The following is a 19,228-nucleotide window of genomic DNA, read 5'->3' on the forward strand; positions in this document are numbered from 1 at the left end:
CCCAGACGAGTGTAGCCCCTATGTTTGCGTGGTAGAGAAATGGTGGTGTACGTGTACATGGAGAACTTGTTTGAGCAGCAATCGCCGAGATAGTGTAGCTGAGGCGGAATAAGGGGAACCAGCCCGCATTTTCCACGGCAGATGGAAAACCGCCTGAAACCCATCCACAGACTGGCCGGATCTCCAGACCTCGACACAAATCTGCTGGGTGGATTCGTGCCGGGGACCAGCGCTCCTTCTCGCCTGGAAAGCCATGCATTAGACCGCACGGCCAACCGGGTGGGCGCCACCTACCTTACCACATACTGCCAGAAGCACACACTGACATGGTGTCAGCCCCTTCCACCCAACTAGCCACCAACAGCCTTCCAGGAAACACTGACATGGTGTCAGCCCCTTCCACTCGACTAGCCAATGACAGTCTCCCAGGAATTCCTCACTTCCAACCTGGCTTAACTTTCCTTCTCCAAATCTCCTCTCAGTGTGTCAAATATCACATCTATGGAACAAAAACCAATCCTGACCTTATCATCCTTCTTATTGACCCCACAACTGTTGTCACAAATCAGTTACAAGCCATACCAGTGTGATTCCATTTCATGACCTCACGCATCTCCTGTGTCCTATGACCTGACTTATCGACACACTCACACTGTTAATCCCTTGTACATCAACATTTTGCCTACTGCCCAAGCTCCATAAACTCTACATAAGTATCTGGCAGTCTTTGGAAGCGGTAACATCAGTCAAGTATCTGGGTGTGACTATTCTAAATGATCTCAAATTGAATGATCAGATTACACACGTAACGGGTAAGGCGAACTCTAGATTGTGGTTTATTGGTAGAATCCTGAAGCAATGCAGTCCTTCAACAAAGGAAATTGCTTACAATACGTTAGTTCGTCCAGTCTTATAGTATTGTTCATCTGTATGAGACCCTTACCAGTTGGGTCTGATTCAAGAGATTGAGAAGGTCCAAAGAAGAGCGGCAAGATTCGTGACTGGTACATTTAGCCATCGCGAGAGCGTTACAAATCTCATAGAAAGTTTGAAGTGGGACACACTTGCAGATAGACGACACGCTAAACAGAAGGGGCTGCTCTCTAAATTCCGAAATCCAATCTTCACTGAGGATGTAGAGCATATATGATTACCACCAACTTTCAAATCGCATAATGATCATCATTCAAAGGTAAGGGAAATAAGAGCTCGTACTGAGGCGTTCAGACAGTCGTTTTTCCCTCGCATGATCTGCGGGTGGAACAGGGGGGGGGGGGGGGGGGGGGGGGGGAATATGACTTTGCCACGAATTGTGCCCTCCGCCACACACCTCTTGGTGGCTAGCGGAGTATAGATGTAGATGTAGGTTTCACAGAACAAATTACAGACTATTTCTGAACCATCCCATGTGGGAAAATTGTATACTTAAATATTTCTATGAGAGCTCTGGTTTCTCTAATTGTATCAAAACATTTGTTTCTCCCTATGTAGGAAGTCTACAAAACATTTTATCATTTTAAGTAGAAAGCTGGTGAATATTTTTTTCTTCTACTATAGAACAAGTAGAATCATTGACCACCAAATTTGCCATTGACATCCTTACCCTTGCTTAATTTGGTATTGTTACTAGAAGTAAATTCATTCTGTATTCAGAAGTCATTAGTTACTGCTATAAACCACACAGGTATTTTAAGAGAGTTAGAAATGGTCCAGATGCTGGCATCTGAATGATAAAATAATGCTGATTGTGTTAATGAAGCTTGTAATGAAATATTTTAAGTTTATCTACAGTAAGTGTGTTACAATCTGTTACGATTGAGCATTATTTCATGAACAACAACAGAAATAGTATTTCATATGTACATTGTTTTGATTCCTAGCTGGACTTGAAATAATCACTAATAAATCACAAGACAACTAAAAACATTTTACTTGTGGTCATGAAAACTAGTAAAGTAAATGTTGTTCTCACATTCAACAATAATTGGTTCTGGTTAATTTGACATTGGGAAAAAGTCTAGAAATTTCAGGGATCTTTTTAAAATATGAAATAAAGTTGTCATCCAGAATCAGAATTATTTGTGGAGTTGACACACATCTGTTTAAGCAACTAGAATATTAACCATAACCTCACAGTATGCCAATCCACTGATGGAATTTGTTGTCAACAATCCATTGCTCTTTGAGAGTAAGACAGAGATTCATAAATACAATCTCGAATAAAAAATGATCTGCACCTCCCTGTAGTGAATCTGACTTTTGCACAAAAAAGAAATTGTAATACAAAGTTGTAAGATTATCTGACAGTTTGCCCAAGGAAATAAATCATGTATCTGGCAGACAGTAGAAGTTATTTATTTCTCGTTCAGCTACAGGCAAAGCGTGATACACTTACAAACATCAACATAAAAATTTAAATTAACATTAACAATGATTTACAATAAAATTTTCAGGGTTTCCAGCCACAAAAGTGCTTGGTCACTTATCACATGTATGTCCATCAGATTTCCTCCCTTAAGTCCGTGTACGTCGCACTCAACTATATGCTGCATGGTTTGACTCTCTCCGCACTCACAGTAGAAGTATTGCCAAATATGGTTTAAAGTTGTTCCTTCTTAATAATTCCTTCTTACCACATCCCATGTCATAATGTATTTCATGAATCTAATTATAGAATCAAAATTTATAATGCAGGTTCATTTTGAGGAGGAGTAGGAGCAGAGGTGGGTGCAGGGGGTTTCATATTGGAAGAAACCTTTGGTATTGTAACTGTACTTAGATATTTTAGACATAATGGTAGTGCTTCAATTATCTTGTAGGGTACAGTATTTGCAGTCATATTTTTTGAGCAGTAAGTGTGTTCAAAAACTTGAATTTCACATCCATGTGTCTTCTATATTGTTTCATTTTGCAGAAAATTTTCATCACCTGCATGCTCTGCTGTCCCAGTTAAAAATTGCTGTTTTAGATGGGTTACGAAAAGAAGCAAAACAGAAGTATAGTGAAGCTCTGAAAGCGTATGTTACACAGTATTTTGGAAGACCTTTGATAAAATTAAATGTAAGTTACTTTGTGATGAAATCTGTTTGCAAATTCTGTCCACTATTTATGTTTCCTGTGCCTTTCCTTATTCATTATCCAGCAATGCATATGCTACCAGCTGGCTAAGAGCTAAGAATGTGAGCACAAAAAGTACATTAAATTTATTCATCAGTGTATTGAGCTGCACAAACTTTTGTTCATACTTGGATGTAAAATGACATTTTCCAAAGATGAAATTGTTTCAAGTTTAAGGCCTTGTAGCTAGCTAAATCATTCAGCATCTGTGATCTGCCTAATTTGACAGTGTCACCTTAGAATACAAGCAAGATTTTAAATATTTTGAGATAAGAAAGTAATGAAAAAGATATGATCTAAGACTTACAATAAGTTAATGAAAATGAAAATGAGTAAGATTCCTGAAAATAATTTTTCCTCCTGTAGGCCATGCACATTCATAACACCTTTGAAACAGGAGTATATCATACAAATTATACATAGATATGGAATACAAATAATTTTATCAGTAAAGGTGACAAATCACCGAATAGCTGAGGCACTGAGTTGTTGACAGGAAGATAACCAAAACATAACATTGCTAGCTTTCGGGCAAATCCTTCTTCATAGCTATGAAACAAACGAACGCGCGAGACCATGTGACCTGTACAACAACGTAGCTCTTGCTGATTATGTAGTGCAGCTGGACAGGGGTGAGGTAATAGGGACAAGGAGGTGAAGAGTAGGAGGGAGGGTTGGAGAAATGTGGTTGAAGCTAAGAAGGGGAGGCAGTAGATGTAGAGGATATGAATGTGACACTGGTGAGTTCTTTCTGGCTGCAGGCAGTGCGAGATGTGCACAGTGACATTGAGGAGTGGTTTGGGAGGTGGAGATAAAACAATTGAAGAGAGAGACTGTGGAGAAGAGGGTGTGCATGCAAGATGAATGAAGTTGGGGGCACAGTTGGACGTGGGTGTGGAGCGGAGGCTAACAGAGATTTAAGCCAGGGAATTTGGGGATCGAATGATGTTTTGCAAGGTGAAGTCCCATCTACAGAGCAGCAAATTGGAGGAGCTGGAGTTAAGGGGAAGGATCTGGATGACATGGGTTGTGAAACAGCCATTGAAATTGAGAATTATGTGCTCAGCAACATGTTTTGCTATCCTGTCAGAGGCAGAGCCACCTATGAAGGCAGTCAGTGTCATCTGCCAGCTTTAACTTTTGTAAAGTATTTTATGTGGTCATGACATCAGACAGCTGTCCACCCAGATAAATGGCCAGTGTCAAGTTGTGGCCAAGAGACTCAACAGGAATTGACACCCAGTGGCAGAACTCACTGCTGAGCATAAAATTCTGAATTTTAGTAGCAGGTACACAGTCCATGCCATCTTGATCCCCCCCAACACCAGCTTCTCTGATTTATGTTGATGTGCCTTACCCTTGTGACACATTCTGTGATCGTTTTCTGCACACAACTCTTTCTGCCTGCATCTAGATTGAGTTCATCAGTGCCACATTTCTATCTGATTCTTCTGCCACTTCATACCAGCCATCAGCCACACTTCCTCCCACTCCCCAACTCCTTGCTTTCCTTGTCCACTCCACCCACCACTCACATCAGTTGAACTACAGTGCCAGCACGATGTAGTCAGCCCAGAAAATGTAGCCATACAGGGGTGTGTGCATAGTTATTTATCATATAAGATTGTAATTTTGGGGATTTAAGGATTTATTTATTTCTGAAATATTAAAATTTCGTAGAACAGTTTAAAGTGTACCGGATGGTTATAATTAAAGTGCAGCTACTCACTAAGGTCCAGTGCGCACTGTAATTATCATATGGCAGCGAAACTTGGTAGGTACAGTAATGTGGAACTGATTTACACGGCGCTATTCATGCAAACAAGATGGTATAGAAATGTTTCCATATGTAATGGAATAGGAATGGAATATGGGCAGAAAAGGTCTGACAAGTTAGAAAAATAATGTTGATTTTATTATTAACTGTTATGAATTGTCAGTTAACAATATGGATGTCGTACAAACAGTGTATGACGCCAGATTTGAACCTTGTGGCCAAAATTGGAAGTAATTGTTTTCCAACATAAATCATTTCCCCTTTAATGTATTAGCATATCTACCAAGTTTTGCTCCCATACAATAATTACAGCCCGCACTGAAGCTCCGTGAATAACTGAACTTTAATTATAACCACCCAGTATTTGTAAGTAAAAGCATTCTCTGCAAGGACAAGCTCTTCAGCTCTGTCTGTACTTTCGTGTGTGCTTGACATACTTCTCTTTAGGGTGAAGTTTTAGGTCTTATTGGTGACCCTGCAGTTTTAACTGGTATTTGATTTCGGATTCAGTGTGATACTATTCTTTAAACTGAGGTAGTGTTGTGATTTTGACTATTATGCTTTAAAATTGTGTTACAAACTTTTCATTGTTCTGTTCCTCAGTGTAGGCATTATTAATGGATTTTCCTTAATGTGAGGAACACATCGATACAGTAAATAGGGATTAAGAAGAAACTGCTATTTGAGTATAATCAGTGTACCATTTCCCAATACTGCATTAGTCTTAGTCAAACATCCCTAAGGGACTCACAAACTTTTTGTGATTATATGCATGACGAACATGTGTCCCTGAACCAGTGCAGGACTCCTTCATTTCCTGTGCTGCAGTCTTACCCTCTGACTATATCTTTTTTCAGACTTTGTCTGTAGAACAGATTCATTGTTGACAACCTGGCTCATGTGTAAGACATCAGTTTGGTACTTCCTTCTCTTTTTCCCAAGCATTTGTTTACAACACTCCTTTCACGTAACTCATGTTTGTTTGGTTCCCACATCTGGGTCTGACCTCCAGCTTCTCAAAATTTTTATAGAAGTGCTGGTTGAGCAACAAAGATCACCCAATACTGAGCATCGTAGCCAATCCGTGTTGGGGCCCCTCAGATACTCTGACTACAAAGGGATCGCATTATTGAGGCCCAGCTGTTACCTCACCACACATGCTGGGGAGGAGGCGTCTGTCATTTTTTGGGCACTAGAACTATGGTCAGTGGCCATCAAACTGGTGGCTGTTTACAATAGCTAGGTGGCACATGTGGGGAGCACCCTCAAACATCAAGGTGGATACATCGCACAGAGAAAAGACCTGAGTTGCCAGCTGATGGCCATGAGGCTGTGACAGTCAGTCTAAACAAATATGAATGTTTCATTGCAGAATTTATGACTCCAAAGAACTTTCCCTCCTTAGCCATGCCATGGGATGAAAGAAAAATCAAATAAACTGCAGAACCTTAAAGAAACTTTGCATCATTATCAGAATAATACAGACACTGCAATATTATATTTATTTGCCTATATCGGGCAATTGACTTTCAAGTACAATGTCTGACCTGTACAGGAATATACATAATGGATGTACGAGTACAGGTCATAGACGTATGGCTTACAACATATGGAAGTTTAGGTCTGGCCGTGAGTCGTGCACAGATAGCCAAATGATAACGCAAACACTTGCGAAAATCCGGGTTCAAGTCCAGGTCCATTACAAATTTTCATTGTCATCATTCCATTCTACAGCTGATGTTGGTCCTTATTCACAATTGCAAATTCATTTGATGTGTTTCGTAATGGCTGTGATCGCCACAGCGTCTGTTCTTATGCTTGCATGCATGGTCAAAGAAACTTCGCATAGTAATCAGAATAACACAGGCACTGCAGTATCATAATATAAAATGCATTTGGAGAAATCTATTCCCTCATTACACGATAAACTGGTTCAGTCTTAATTAAATGACTGTGTTCAAGATCTGTGTGACACTTTGGGTGCAGTTCGTAGACTAAAATAAGTTCATTAGAAATAAGTACTTGGCACAGATGGCAGGTCGTGCTCTAAAACGTGGTAAAATTTTTATGAATGTGTGTGAAATTATTAAAAAAAGGGAAACTTATATTTAGCAGAGGAGTGAAAATTTAAATGTCTATGTGGATCCAGGATAAAATTAAGGGAGTCAAAATTTAAGTTAAATGAGAGGGCATCTGGAAGGACACTGAGGTGTTTTCCGGTAAACTGCAAGAGCACAATCAGCAAAGAATGAAATTCAGTTCATTAGTTCAGGAAACTGTGCCTGATGTTTTGATTCATCCATCCATCCATCCATCCATAGACCATTTAGCACAATAGTATCAAACATGTCAGATACATTATAGAAATAATATATACATATATAAATCGTTAACAAAGTAGGATAGGCTTAGGTGAGGATAGAGTAGGAAGTTGTCCATGGCCTAATCAAAGGAACCATCTCAGCATTCACATTAGCACTTTGGAGAAACATGGAAAGCCCAAGTCAGGATGGCCATACGAGGAATAAACCCCGGTCTTCCTGAATGAGAGTCCAGTATGAGGAGTGTTCAAAAAATTCTGGAACTTTGTCCACAAAATGTTTCTACACTTACATTTTACTTATTGTGCATGGTCTCCTTCGAAATACTCTCCTCCACAATTGATACACCGCTTCCAGTGCCATTTCCCCTTCTGGGATCGTGCAAAGCACCGTCTGCGAATTTTCTTTTATCTCATCTATCATTGCAAATCTTCGTCCTTTCAACAGTCTACTCAATACAGCACTGAACAAGAACTAACAGACATACAACAGTGAAACCTCTGGCAGTTACACATTAAACACAGGTGTGTGCAGGGATGCCAACCGCATTTTGCTCCAACACACCATTGGTGCAAAGTTACGAATGTTCCGAAATTTTTTGTATAGATCTCATACATTAAGACTGGTGACATAGCCACCACACTTAATATATTGGTGCAAGGGGAATCACAAATACATACTCCGAATTGTGATTGCAACATGCCCAAAAACTAAATCAATGAGCAAGAAATTTTGAAAATAAAAGCACTACTGAAAAAGTGAAAACACATGAACAGATTACATAACACTGCTGAAAAGTAAAACGTGCACAACAAGTAAATCAGTGATGTAGCTAAATCTTGAAACTTCAATCTAAAACACCCCGTGAAAAATAAAAACATGCAAACACATTACATAACACTGCTGGCAAGTATAATGCTCGAACACATGGAAGTTGCCAACACGATATCCATCACAAGTAGGATAACACTAGATTCCTTCTCAGAGGAGGTGTATTGCACTGCACTGATCTGTTTTACAACTATGACTGAAACCGTTTATTATCTATTCCTTTTATTCTCATTGCACTTGCTTAATGGGATTTAATAACTAACCATATTGAAAGCCTTAGAAAGATCAAAAATAACTCCAACATGGCTACTGCTGTTATCCAAGTTTCTAACCATTTCATCACCCTAATCATTTATTACTGCTTCTGTACTTCTAGCTGTTCAGAAGTCAAACTTGTAGCGAACAGGCTGATCTGGGAAGGGAGCTATGAGCAGTTCATTATAGAAAATACAAAGGGTGATAATTTATAGGATTTTTTTCTGATAAAGCCTGGGGATGTATGGCAGAAACAGAACATAATTGAGGGGATGAGTGACCATAGGGCTGTAGTAGTTGAAGTGTTCTTAGAGAACACAAGGTTGACAAAAACTAAGAAATATATCACAAGTCAAATGTGGGGGAGAAATAGAAAAGTACTTAGCTGAGATGTTCCAGTCAGTGGTAAAAACACATGAAAAGATGTTAACACAATGTGGTCAGAACTGGTGCAGATTATATCAGAAAGTGAAGTAAAGCCACAAAAAGTCATAAAGCAGTCACAGAGGCAGTTTATTACATTAGAGCAGTGAGAATAATAAAAAAAGGAGGATGAGATTGCAGAGGAACAAGATCAGGAAGTAAAAATGTAGCAAGGCTTGTCTGTAACCCATCAAGGAGGAGTTAAATAAAGTTAAGAGAGAAGCAGAAAAATATTTCCTGGAACAGTTGATTGTTGGGGTGAACAGTTACAATCAAAGGTGGAGAAACATGTGGGTGTAGAAAAAGCCACAAGGGAATGCAAAGACACTCCCAACATTCAAGCAGCAAACAATGTATTGTAAAAGGTTGCAGGAAAAGCAGAGAGAGAGAGAGAGAGAGAGAGAGAGAGAGAGAGAGAGAGAGAGATCAGCATTCCACCCACAGCCCCACACTGTCCAACTCATCTCTTGCAGCAGTTTGCAGTTACTGAAATTCACCACCTCTATGCCAAAGTGGCCCAACCAGTACCCCTCAACTTCTAAGTTCTTCACCCATAAATCAAGATAAAGACAAATTCACAGACTTTGAAATACAAGAAATATGTAACAAACTGTTTTGCATGGAAAAAGAACAAGAACTAACATGACTCTCAGTAACATTGTACCAACAGACTAGAGTGTAAAGGATTGTAAACTGTTGTAATTATAGGAAAAAAGTTAAAAATGTTATCTATCCAGTGATACTGTCATACTTTTAAAACTACTGTTGTAGTGTAGATGGGAGATGTAGTTTTTATCATCTAATATGGTTACTGCCTTACACAGCTGGGAGCGTGAAAGTTTAACATAGATTCTATGCCATGTTGCAACGTGGCAGTTTTTTCAGACACAAAGCTCTGACATTTCATAAACTCATGTAAGAAGTACAATAAAACTGAACTTATTTAATAAATTTTTCATGTGAATAAAAAGTTACTCTGATGCTTGATGAAAAATACTACTCTCTCAGTTTTCCCTCAGTATTCATATATTCTCTACCCTGTTGTGTCAGGCCTTTTTTGCCATTTCAAATTTTTTTGGTTCATCTGTGGAAATTTTTTATTAACTGAATGAATGAATCCTTTTGAGTGTGAAATTATGTAATTTCAATTAGTTCAATCAGAGAATATTTATGTGAACCGTAACAAGACAAAATATAATTAGAAATTGATACGGTGGAATAAGCTCGTCTGAGAATAATTATTGAAATGGGCAGGCTATTGTGCATGTGGCGTCCTGATGATAATTTTTTTATTGAAATATTTAACATGTCATTAATATGACAACAAAGCCAAATTGTTGCTGGCGATAATATAAAAAGTGCTATGGGGATGAAACCTGTGCCACATTAAAATTAATAGCAATGTGATTTATTTATTATAAGTCTGAGATAACATAATTGTTAAATAAAGACCTATATGCATACATCTATATTACTTTCTAGACTTAACTGTTTAAATTTTAAAGTTTAAAACTGACAACTTTTTTATTCTGCAGTTATTTTTTGATGGAGTTCAAGCTAAAGTCGCTCAAGGTGTTAAAGAATCAGAGATAAGTTATCAGATGGCTTACAGCAAACAAGAATTGCGGAAAGTGATAAAAGAATACCCAGCACGAGAAGTAAAAAGGGGAATAGATAACCTGTATCGCAAAGTGGAGAAACATCTCTGTGAGCAAGAAAATCTTTTGCAGGTAATTAGTGACATTATAATTCTTCTCCTTGTTCTAATAATAAAGGTAAATTGCACAGTGCAGTGATTGTATCATATGTACTCCACATCAGTTGTTGATAATTGGTAGCATGACAGTGTGTGGCTGCATACATATTTAACTTTTAATATTGCCTATGAATCTTTCTGGGATGAATATTAGCGGTGATACTCTAGATAATATTCATTATACATTTAATAAATAAGATTTAAAGAAGCACTTTTATACCTTTGTTTTTTAGTTAACAAAATAATAAGTATCTTGGAGAGAAAATAACACTTCTGTCTAATTGGGTGAGGGGGGGAAGTTAGCAACTATTTTTCCTGTAAATCTGGCTTAGGTATTGTGCTTTAGCTCCTCTCTCTCTCTCTCTCTCTCTCTCTCTCTCTCTCTCTCTCTCTCTCTCTGCAGGGAAGTAGTCAAGATCTGAGTGGAGAAAATGAACTTTAATGCTCATGTTACAGCCAAGCTTCTTAAAGTTGTCGAGCATGTCTGCGACGATTGTCTTGCAGTTTGGATCTGTCTTCTTTATACGTTTTCTGATTTAATGAGATGTTTTTTGTTTACAGGTTGTCTGGAGAGCCATGCAAGAAGAATTCATACAGCAGTATAAGTATATAGAAGAACTTATTCAGCGGTGTTACCCTGGCTCCATGATTACACTTGATTTCACGATACAGAATATTCTTGAATTTTTTTCAGAAATAGCTAGGTCACATTAGTAAATGTTCCTTCCAAAAATGAAAATGTGGAAGCTGTTTGTTTAAAAAAATCACAAATAGATACCTGTACTGTAAGATCTTGGAATGACCAAGATAACACAGGTCTGCAAAAAAATATTTTTTGAAAGTTAGTTGAAATTTGATAACTGACTTTTATGTACTTTTCAATGCTGATTTCAAAAATGCAATCCATTTTTTTCTATCATGTCAAGTTTCCTCACAAAAAGGAAGTATTTTTGGGCATAATAACAAAATTTAAGCAATTTATCACATTTTTCCAACATTATAAAACTTTATTTTATTTATAAATCATGTTCTAAACTACGTTTCCAGTACACTTCCATTTCTCTTGTGGCTAGCATTGCTGTCTCTGGATCACGGGGACCCGAGTTCGATTCTCAGACGGGTTGGGGATTTTCTCTGCCCGGGGACTGGGTGTTTGTGTTGTTCTCATCATTTCATCATCATCAACATTCGTAAGAGGGATTCGATTCGACTGAGTAAAAATTGGACTGCGTAAAAATTGGGACTTTGTACGGGCGCTGATGACCGCGCAGTTGAGTGCCCCACAAACCAATCTTTATATATTGTTCACCAAACAGCATTGAAATCACATTTAAATCACCACATAGTATCCATTTTTGGTCTGAATAGCATAGTTTGTTTAAAACCAGTTCAAGGTTGTCGTAACACTCTTTTAAGTGAACCGACTGTCCAACTGGTATAGAAGCATACTTATTGCCATTGTGTAGAAGTACTGCTTTAAGGATTCTTTTTGAAGAATCAGTAAAAGGTCTCCACTCATCAGGAGCATATTCTATTTTGAAACGTGCTGTAAGCCCAGGATCATCACTGCAAAACACCAGGTCACCTTCTTGAGAGAAGAAAGATACAAACTCCTTTTCCCTTGATCGACACCAAGAAAAGGATGTACCCGGAGCCAACATATGTTTATCTTTCAATCTAGATCCTAAAACCTCTGCTGATTCTTTAGAAAGGCCTAAGTCTCTAACTAAATCGTTCAATTCAGATTGTGAGAATGGAATGGAATCAGTTGTGCCAGGATTGTAGCAATCTCTGTCTTCTTCACCATCACCTTGCTGAGCCAATGGCTTGTGTGATCATCTATATCATCCAAAGAATCTGGAGAAGAGGGTATTGGTAGTTCAGGTCCATGAGGAACAGGGCGAATGGCTGATTGAATGTTAGGGTAGGAAATATCCTTTCTGTTTTTCAAATTGAAACCTCGTATGTTGCAAGAACAAAAATAGCAGTCATCACTATGATTTTTGAGCTCCCTCCAAACCATTGGTATTCCAAAAGTAAGGACTGCTTTTTACGTTGAAACCGTTGCCTCAGTTCTTGAACACACACTGAACAAATTTTGTGTGGGGCCCAAGGCTTATCTTCATCACCTAACTTTATGCCAGAATAGGTGAAATGTACATTTACAACAAAATTCAGAAATGTTTCTTTGTTGCTTTTTAATGGTATAGTTACCACAAATGTAGTAGAAGCAATGTGGCAAGTTTATACATCCTCTGGTAGCCATTGTCCACTGTGCATAAAACAACTTCACAACACAAGAAAACAGTCACTACTTTAAAGCACTAGTAACAACAACATGAGAACAGCACAGAGTGAAGAGGTACTGTGAACTGAAGGACAATAGCAGAAGCTCACTGCTTGGTGATTGTGGGGGAAGGGACAGCGCGACAGGCAGGCACTGACATGAAAATACTGCTGGCTTCTCCTAATTACTCCTTATTTTACGTATATCTAGTATAAAAATGGCTAATTAACAGTTTATGAAGATCTTAAAAACCAAAATTCAAACTCACTAGAGTGCTTGGGGGGGGGAAGCTAAAACTAGACAAGCAATTTGTGGAATAGCTGTAAGTGATGGAATTTTTTCACTATTTTTCCCGAAATCAATGTTGAAAACACTATAAAAATCACTTAATAAATTGGAAACAATTTTTATGTCGCAGACCTGTGTAATTATTTCCTTACAAAGAATTTTTTTTTAATATAAGCAAACCATAGGTGTCCCTTAATGGTAAAAATTATGTTTATGTCCAAAACTGTGAATAACTGTGGGTTACTTTCATTGTAACAGTCATTGCAGAACACCCACACATTATGGTAATCTTGATTAGATTATTATCTCTGTATATAAATGTAATTGTCATAAAAAAAATCAAAAGTTGAAATGTCGTGCTTGTAAGACATGAAAATAAATTTCATAGTTTAATAACTTTGTAAATAGTGTTATTAATCTTGCAATTATGCTTTATTAAACGCTTTAAATATATTGAAAAACGTAGGTGAGTAGATACATGTTATTTGAAGCAATTTGAAGAGATCAAGATACACTATGTCATCAAAAGTATCCAGACACCTGGCTGAAAATGACTTACAAGTTCATGACGCCCTCCATCGGTAATGCTAGAATTCAATACGGTGTAGGCCCACCCTTAACCTTGATGACAGCTTCCACTCTTGCAGGCATATGTTCAATCAGATGCTGGAAGGTTTCTTGGGGAACGGCAGCCCATTCTTCACAGAGTGCTGCACTGAGGAGAAGTATCAATGTCCGTTGGTGAGGCCTGGGACAAGATTGGCTTTCCAAAACATCCCAAAGGTGTTTTATAGGATTGCGGTCAGAACTCTGTGCAGGCCAGTCCATTACAGGGATGTTATTGTCATGTAACCACTCAGTCACAGGCTGTGCATGATGTACAGGTGTTCAATTGTGTTGAAAGATGCAATTGCCATCCGCAAATTGCTCTTCAACAGTGGGAAGCAAGAAAGTGCCTAAAACATCAATGTAGGCCTGTGCTGTGATAGTGCCACACAAAACAACAAGGGGTGCAAGCCCCCTCCATGAAAAACAAGACCACACCATAACATCACCACCTCCAAATTCTACTGTTGGCACTATACGCACTGGCAGATGACATTCACTGGGCATTACCCATACCCACACCATGCCATTGGAATCACCACATTGTGTACCATGATTCGTCACTCCACACGGTGTTTTTCCACTGTTCAGTCGTCCAATGTTTATGCTCCTGACACCAAGCGAGGTGTCGTTTGGCATTTATCAGCATGATGTGTGGCTTATGAGCAGCTGCTTGACAATTAAATCCAAGTTTTCTCACCTCCCGCCTAACTGTCATAGTACTTACAGTGAATCCTGATGCAGTTTGGAATTCCTGTGAGATAGTCTGGATAGGTATATTGAGCAAGCAGTAAAGGAAACAAAAGAAAAATTCGAAGTAGGTATTAAAATTCATGGAGAAGAAGTAAAAACTTTGAAGTTCGCCGATGACATTGTAATTCTGTCAGAGACAGCAAAGGACTTGGAAGAGCAGTTGAACGGAATGGGCAGTGTCTTGAAAGGAGGATATAAGATGAACATCAACAAAAGCAAAACGAGGATAATGGAATGTAGTCAAATTAAATCAGGGATGCTGAGGGGATTAGATTAGGAAATGAGACCCTTAAAGTAGTAAAGGAGTTTTGCTATTTAGGGAGTAAAATAACTGATGATGGTCGAAGTAGAGAGGATATCAAATGTAGACTGGCAATGGCAAGGAAATCGTTTCTGAAGAAGAGAAATTTGTTAACATCGAGTATATATTTAAGTGTCAGGAAGTCATTTCTGAAAGTATTTGTATGGAGTGTAGCCATGTATGGAAGTGAAACATGGACGATAACCAGTTTGGACAAGAAGAGAATAGAAGCTTTCGAAATGTGGTGCTACAGAAGAATGCTGAAGATAAGGTGGGTAGATCACGTAACTAATGAGGAGGTATTGAATAGGATTGGGGAGAAGAGAAGTTTTTGGCACAACTTGACTAGAAGAAGGGATCGGTTGGTAGGACATGTTTTGAGGCATCAAGGGATCACAAATTTAGCATTGGAGGGCAGTGTGGAGGGTAAAAATCGTAGAGGGAGACCAAGAGATGAATACACTAAGCAGATTCAGAAGGATGTAGGTTGCAGTAGGTACTGGGAGATGAAGAAGCTTGCACAGGATAGAGTAGCATGGAGAGCTGCATCAAACCAGTCTCAGGACTGAAGACCACAACAACAACAACAACAACAACAACAGTCTGGATAGATGTCTGCCTATTACACATTGTGATCCTCTTCAACTGTTGGTGGTCTCTGTCAGTCAACAGACGAGGGTGGCCTATGTGCTTTTGTGCTGTACCTGTCCCTTCACATTTCCACTTCACTATCACACGAGAAACAGTGGACCTAGGGATGTTTAGGAGTACGGAAATCTCGCGTACAGACATACGACACACGTGACACGCAATAACCTGACCACGTTTGAAGGCCCTGAGTTCTGCAGAGCACCCCATTCTGCTCTCTCACGACACCTTACAACTACTGAGGTCACTGATACGGAGTACCTGTCAGTAGGTGGCAGCACAAAGCACCTAATATGAAAAACGTATGTTTTTGGGGTGGTCTGGATACTTTTGATCACATAGTGTAGGATAGTCATTTGAGTTACACAAAAACTTAAAAGAAGTATATACAGGAACAATGAATGTGGTGAGATACTGAAAAAAAAGTGCAAAAACTGAGGCAGATAGCTAATTAAGAATTTCCAAATGATTGGAAATACCAGAAAACATGCATATCTATTTTGATATGTTGCACTGTGCTCTTCTAGGTTGTCTGAGATGAACTTTTGAACCAAGTTGTTACCCTTATGTAAATAGGCACACTGCAGTTGTTCGCAAAATATGAGAAACAACTAACTAACTATAACCACTCACTGACACCAAGCTGATTTTGTAACCTATGGTGCTGGAAGTCCTGGAGGGAATGCAAATAATGGGAATGGGAACATTTGCTGTGTTTTGCGATTGATAGGCATCTAAAATGTATGGAAATAGTTTGAGTTTTTGGGCAATTTCCTCCTTCAGATCTTCCTGCCCCCCCCCCCCCCCCCAACCCCACCACGCCTCCAAAAAAAACACACACCAATGGATTTATTATATTCCACTCGGTTAATTTGTCCTAGGTAAGTGAAATGGTTGAGGGGAATGAAAAGGAGAGGAGAGGCAGAGGATAGGGAGGCTGGGAGAGGTACGAGCAAAGGTGGAGGGTTGGAATGTGACCTGCACTGGTGCAGGCAGGGAAATGACACATGATGAAATTGATGACTAGGTTGGGGAGAGGGGATACAATTTTGAAGAGGGACACCATGGAGAGAACCCTGTGGGTGTAAGTTAACGGAGTGAAGTGGTGGGCATTAGAGCAGTGATGGAAATGGAACAGAGATCAGATACCCCTATCTGGAATTGAATCCAGGACCTCCTAGTCTGGAGTCTTAGTGCTTGACCTGCTAGACCACCACAAACAATTTCATCTTTACGATGTGTAGCTGGAGTCGGCCCAAATATATACTGCTCTCACATCTTTCATATGATGCCCAGTATCACTTTGTACTGTCCCTGTTAATACATATTGATAAAACGATTTTCACACCAAACTAATATGGGACTGTTATATCGAATGAGCAAGTAAAATTCTGCTTTAAAAATCATTTTGTTTGTAACAGGAAACAGACCAACCCTTTCCATCAACACTGGGTGTCACGTGAAAGATGTGATGAGGGGTCTTTGTTTGGGCTGACTCCAGCTACACATTGCAAAAATGAAATTGCGAATTTACACACAGCCACTGTATGGCGGGTAGTGGAGGGTACCATGTACCACCACTAATCATTTCCTTTCCTGCTCTATTCACAAATTGAGCAAAGGAAAAATGAATGTCTAAAAGCCTCATTATGGGCCCTAATTTCTTGCATCTTATCTTTGTGGTCCTTACGTGAAATGTATGTTGGTGGCAGTAGAATCGTACTGCAGTCAGCCTCAAATGACAGTTTTCTAAATTTCTGCAATAGTGCCTCACAAAAGGAGTTTCATCTTCTCTCCAGGGATTCCCATTTGAGTTCACGAAGCATCTCCATACTATTTGCGAGCCAGTCGAACCTACCGGTAACAAATCTAGCAGCACGCCCCTGAATTGCTTTTATGTTTTCCTTTAATCTGACCTGGCGGGGATCCCAAACACTCTAATAGTACTCAATAATGGGTCACACTAGTGTCCTGTTTGCAGTCCCTCTTTCGCAAAATTCTCCCAATAAGAAAAAGTCGAGTGTTCGCTTTTTGATCATTTGCTCAATAACATAAAATGTTTGGCAGATAGTGAAGCAAGTTTTAAATCTAATTTAAATTCATTTCTCCTGGACAACTACTTCTAATCCTATGACAAATTTCTAGCAACAGCAGCAGCTTTATTAATTTGTATATCTCTTTTTACAGGGACTTAGGACATGTCAAAGTATTTACAAGTTTAGATCAATTTAAAATAAGCTAATTCATATACACACATATTTACACACTTCTAGTTAGAGACAATCATTAGATTTACTCCTGGTATGCAATATTTTTTTTACAAATAACTTATTAAATAATGTAATGCCACACTGTTCACTCATATCTCACTATCAGTCATTGCATACACTATGCACACATTGTTTCATAACACTTCTCTTGGTCTCCCTCTACGATTTTTACCCTCCACGCTGCCCTCCAATACCAAATTGGTGATCCCTCGATGTCTCAGAACATGCCCTACCAACTGATCCCTTTTTCTAGTCAAGTTGTGCCACAACTCCTCTTCTCCCCAATTCTATTCAATACCTCCTCATTAGTTACGTGATCTACCCATCTAATCTTCAGCATTCCTCTGTAGCACCACATTTCGAAAGCTTCTATTCTCTTCTTGTCCAAACTATTTATCGTCCATGTTTCACTTCCATACATGGCTACACTCCATACAAATACTTTCAGAAACGACTTCCTGACACTTAAATCTATACTCGATGTTAACAAATTTCTCTTCTTCAGAAACGCATTCCTTGCCGTTGCCAGTCTACATTTGATATCCTCTCTACTTCAACCATCATCAGTTATTTTGCTCCCCAAATAGCAAAACTCCTTTACTACTTTAAGTGTCTCATTTCCTAATCTAATTCCCTCAGCATCACCCGCCTTAATTCGGCTACATTCCATTATCCTCATTTTCCTTTTGTTGATGTTCATCTCATACCCTCCTTTCAAGACACTGTCCATTCCGTTCAACTGCTCTTCCAAATCCTTTGCTGTCTCTGACAGAATTACAATGTCATCGGCAAACCTCAAAGTTTTTATTTCTTTTCCATGAATTTTAATACCTACTCCGAACTTTTCTTTTGTTTCCTTTAGTGCTTGCTCAATATACAGATTGAATAGCATTGGGGAGAGGCTACAACCATGTCTAACTCCCTTCCCAACCACTGCTTCACTTTCATGTCCCTTGACTCTTATAATTGCCATCTGGTTTCTGTACAAATTGTAAATAGCCTTTTGCTTCCTGTATTTTACTCCTGCCACCTTCAGAATTTGAAAGAGAGTATTCCAGTCAACATTGTCAAAAGCTTTCTCTAAGTCTACAAATGCTAGAAACGTATGTTTGCGTTTCCTTAATCTTTCTTCTAAGATAAGTCTTAGGGTCTGTATTGCCTCACGTGTTCCAACATTTCTACGGAATCCAAACTGATCTCCGAGGTCGGCTTCTACCAGTTTTTCCATTCATCTGTAAAGAATTCGCGTTAGTATTTTGCAGCTGTGACTTATTTAACTGATAGTTCGGCAATTTTCACATTTGTCAACACCTGTCTCATACATCTTGCTCACCAGATGGTAGAGTTTTGTCAGGACTGGCTATGCCAAGGCTGTCAGTAGTTCTAATGGAATGTTGTCTACTCCCAGGGCCTTGTTTCGACTCAGGTCTTTCAGTGCTCTGTCAAACTCTTTACGCAGTATCATATCTCCCATTTCATCTTCATCTACATCCCCTTCCATTTCCATAATATTGTTCTCAGGTACATCACCCTTGTATAGACCCTCTATACTCTCCTTCCACCTTTCTGCTTTCCCTTCTTTGCTTAGAACTGGG

General features: G+C 39.0%; 1 protein-coding gene across 3 annotated transcripts in view; it reads left to right on the forward strand.

The window, feature by feature from the left end:
- The window catches only part of LOC126248857 (exocyst complex component 1), a 296,832-nt gene extending 283,372 nt beyond the window's left edge, over positions 1-13,460 (forward strand). For all 3 annotated transcript variants that reach the window (XM_049950289.1, XM_049950290.1, XM_049950288.1), the window contains 3 exons: positions 2,915-3,060; positions 10,260-10,454; positions 11,042-13,460. In XM_049950289.1, coding sequence (XP_049806246.1) covers positions 2,915-3,060; positions 10,260-10,454; positions 11,042-11,194 — 494 coding nt within the window. In that variant the 3' untranslated portion in view covers positions 11,195-13,460. The remainder of the gene's footprint in view (positions 1-2,914; positions 3,061-10,259; positions 10,455-11,041) is intronic.
- The last annotated feature ends 5,768 nt before the right edge of the window (positions 13,461-19,228 follow it).

This window comes from Schistocerca nitens, chromosome 3 (genome assembly GCF_023898315.1).
Source record: "Schistocerca nitens isolate TAMUIC-IGC-003100 chromosome 3, iqSchNite1.1, whole genome shotgun sequence".
Lineage (NCBI taxonomy): Eukaryota > Metazoa > Arthropoda > Insecta > Orthoptera > Acrididae > Schistocerca > Schistocerca nitens.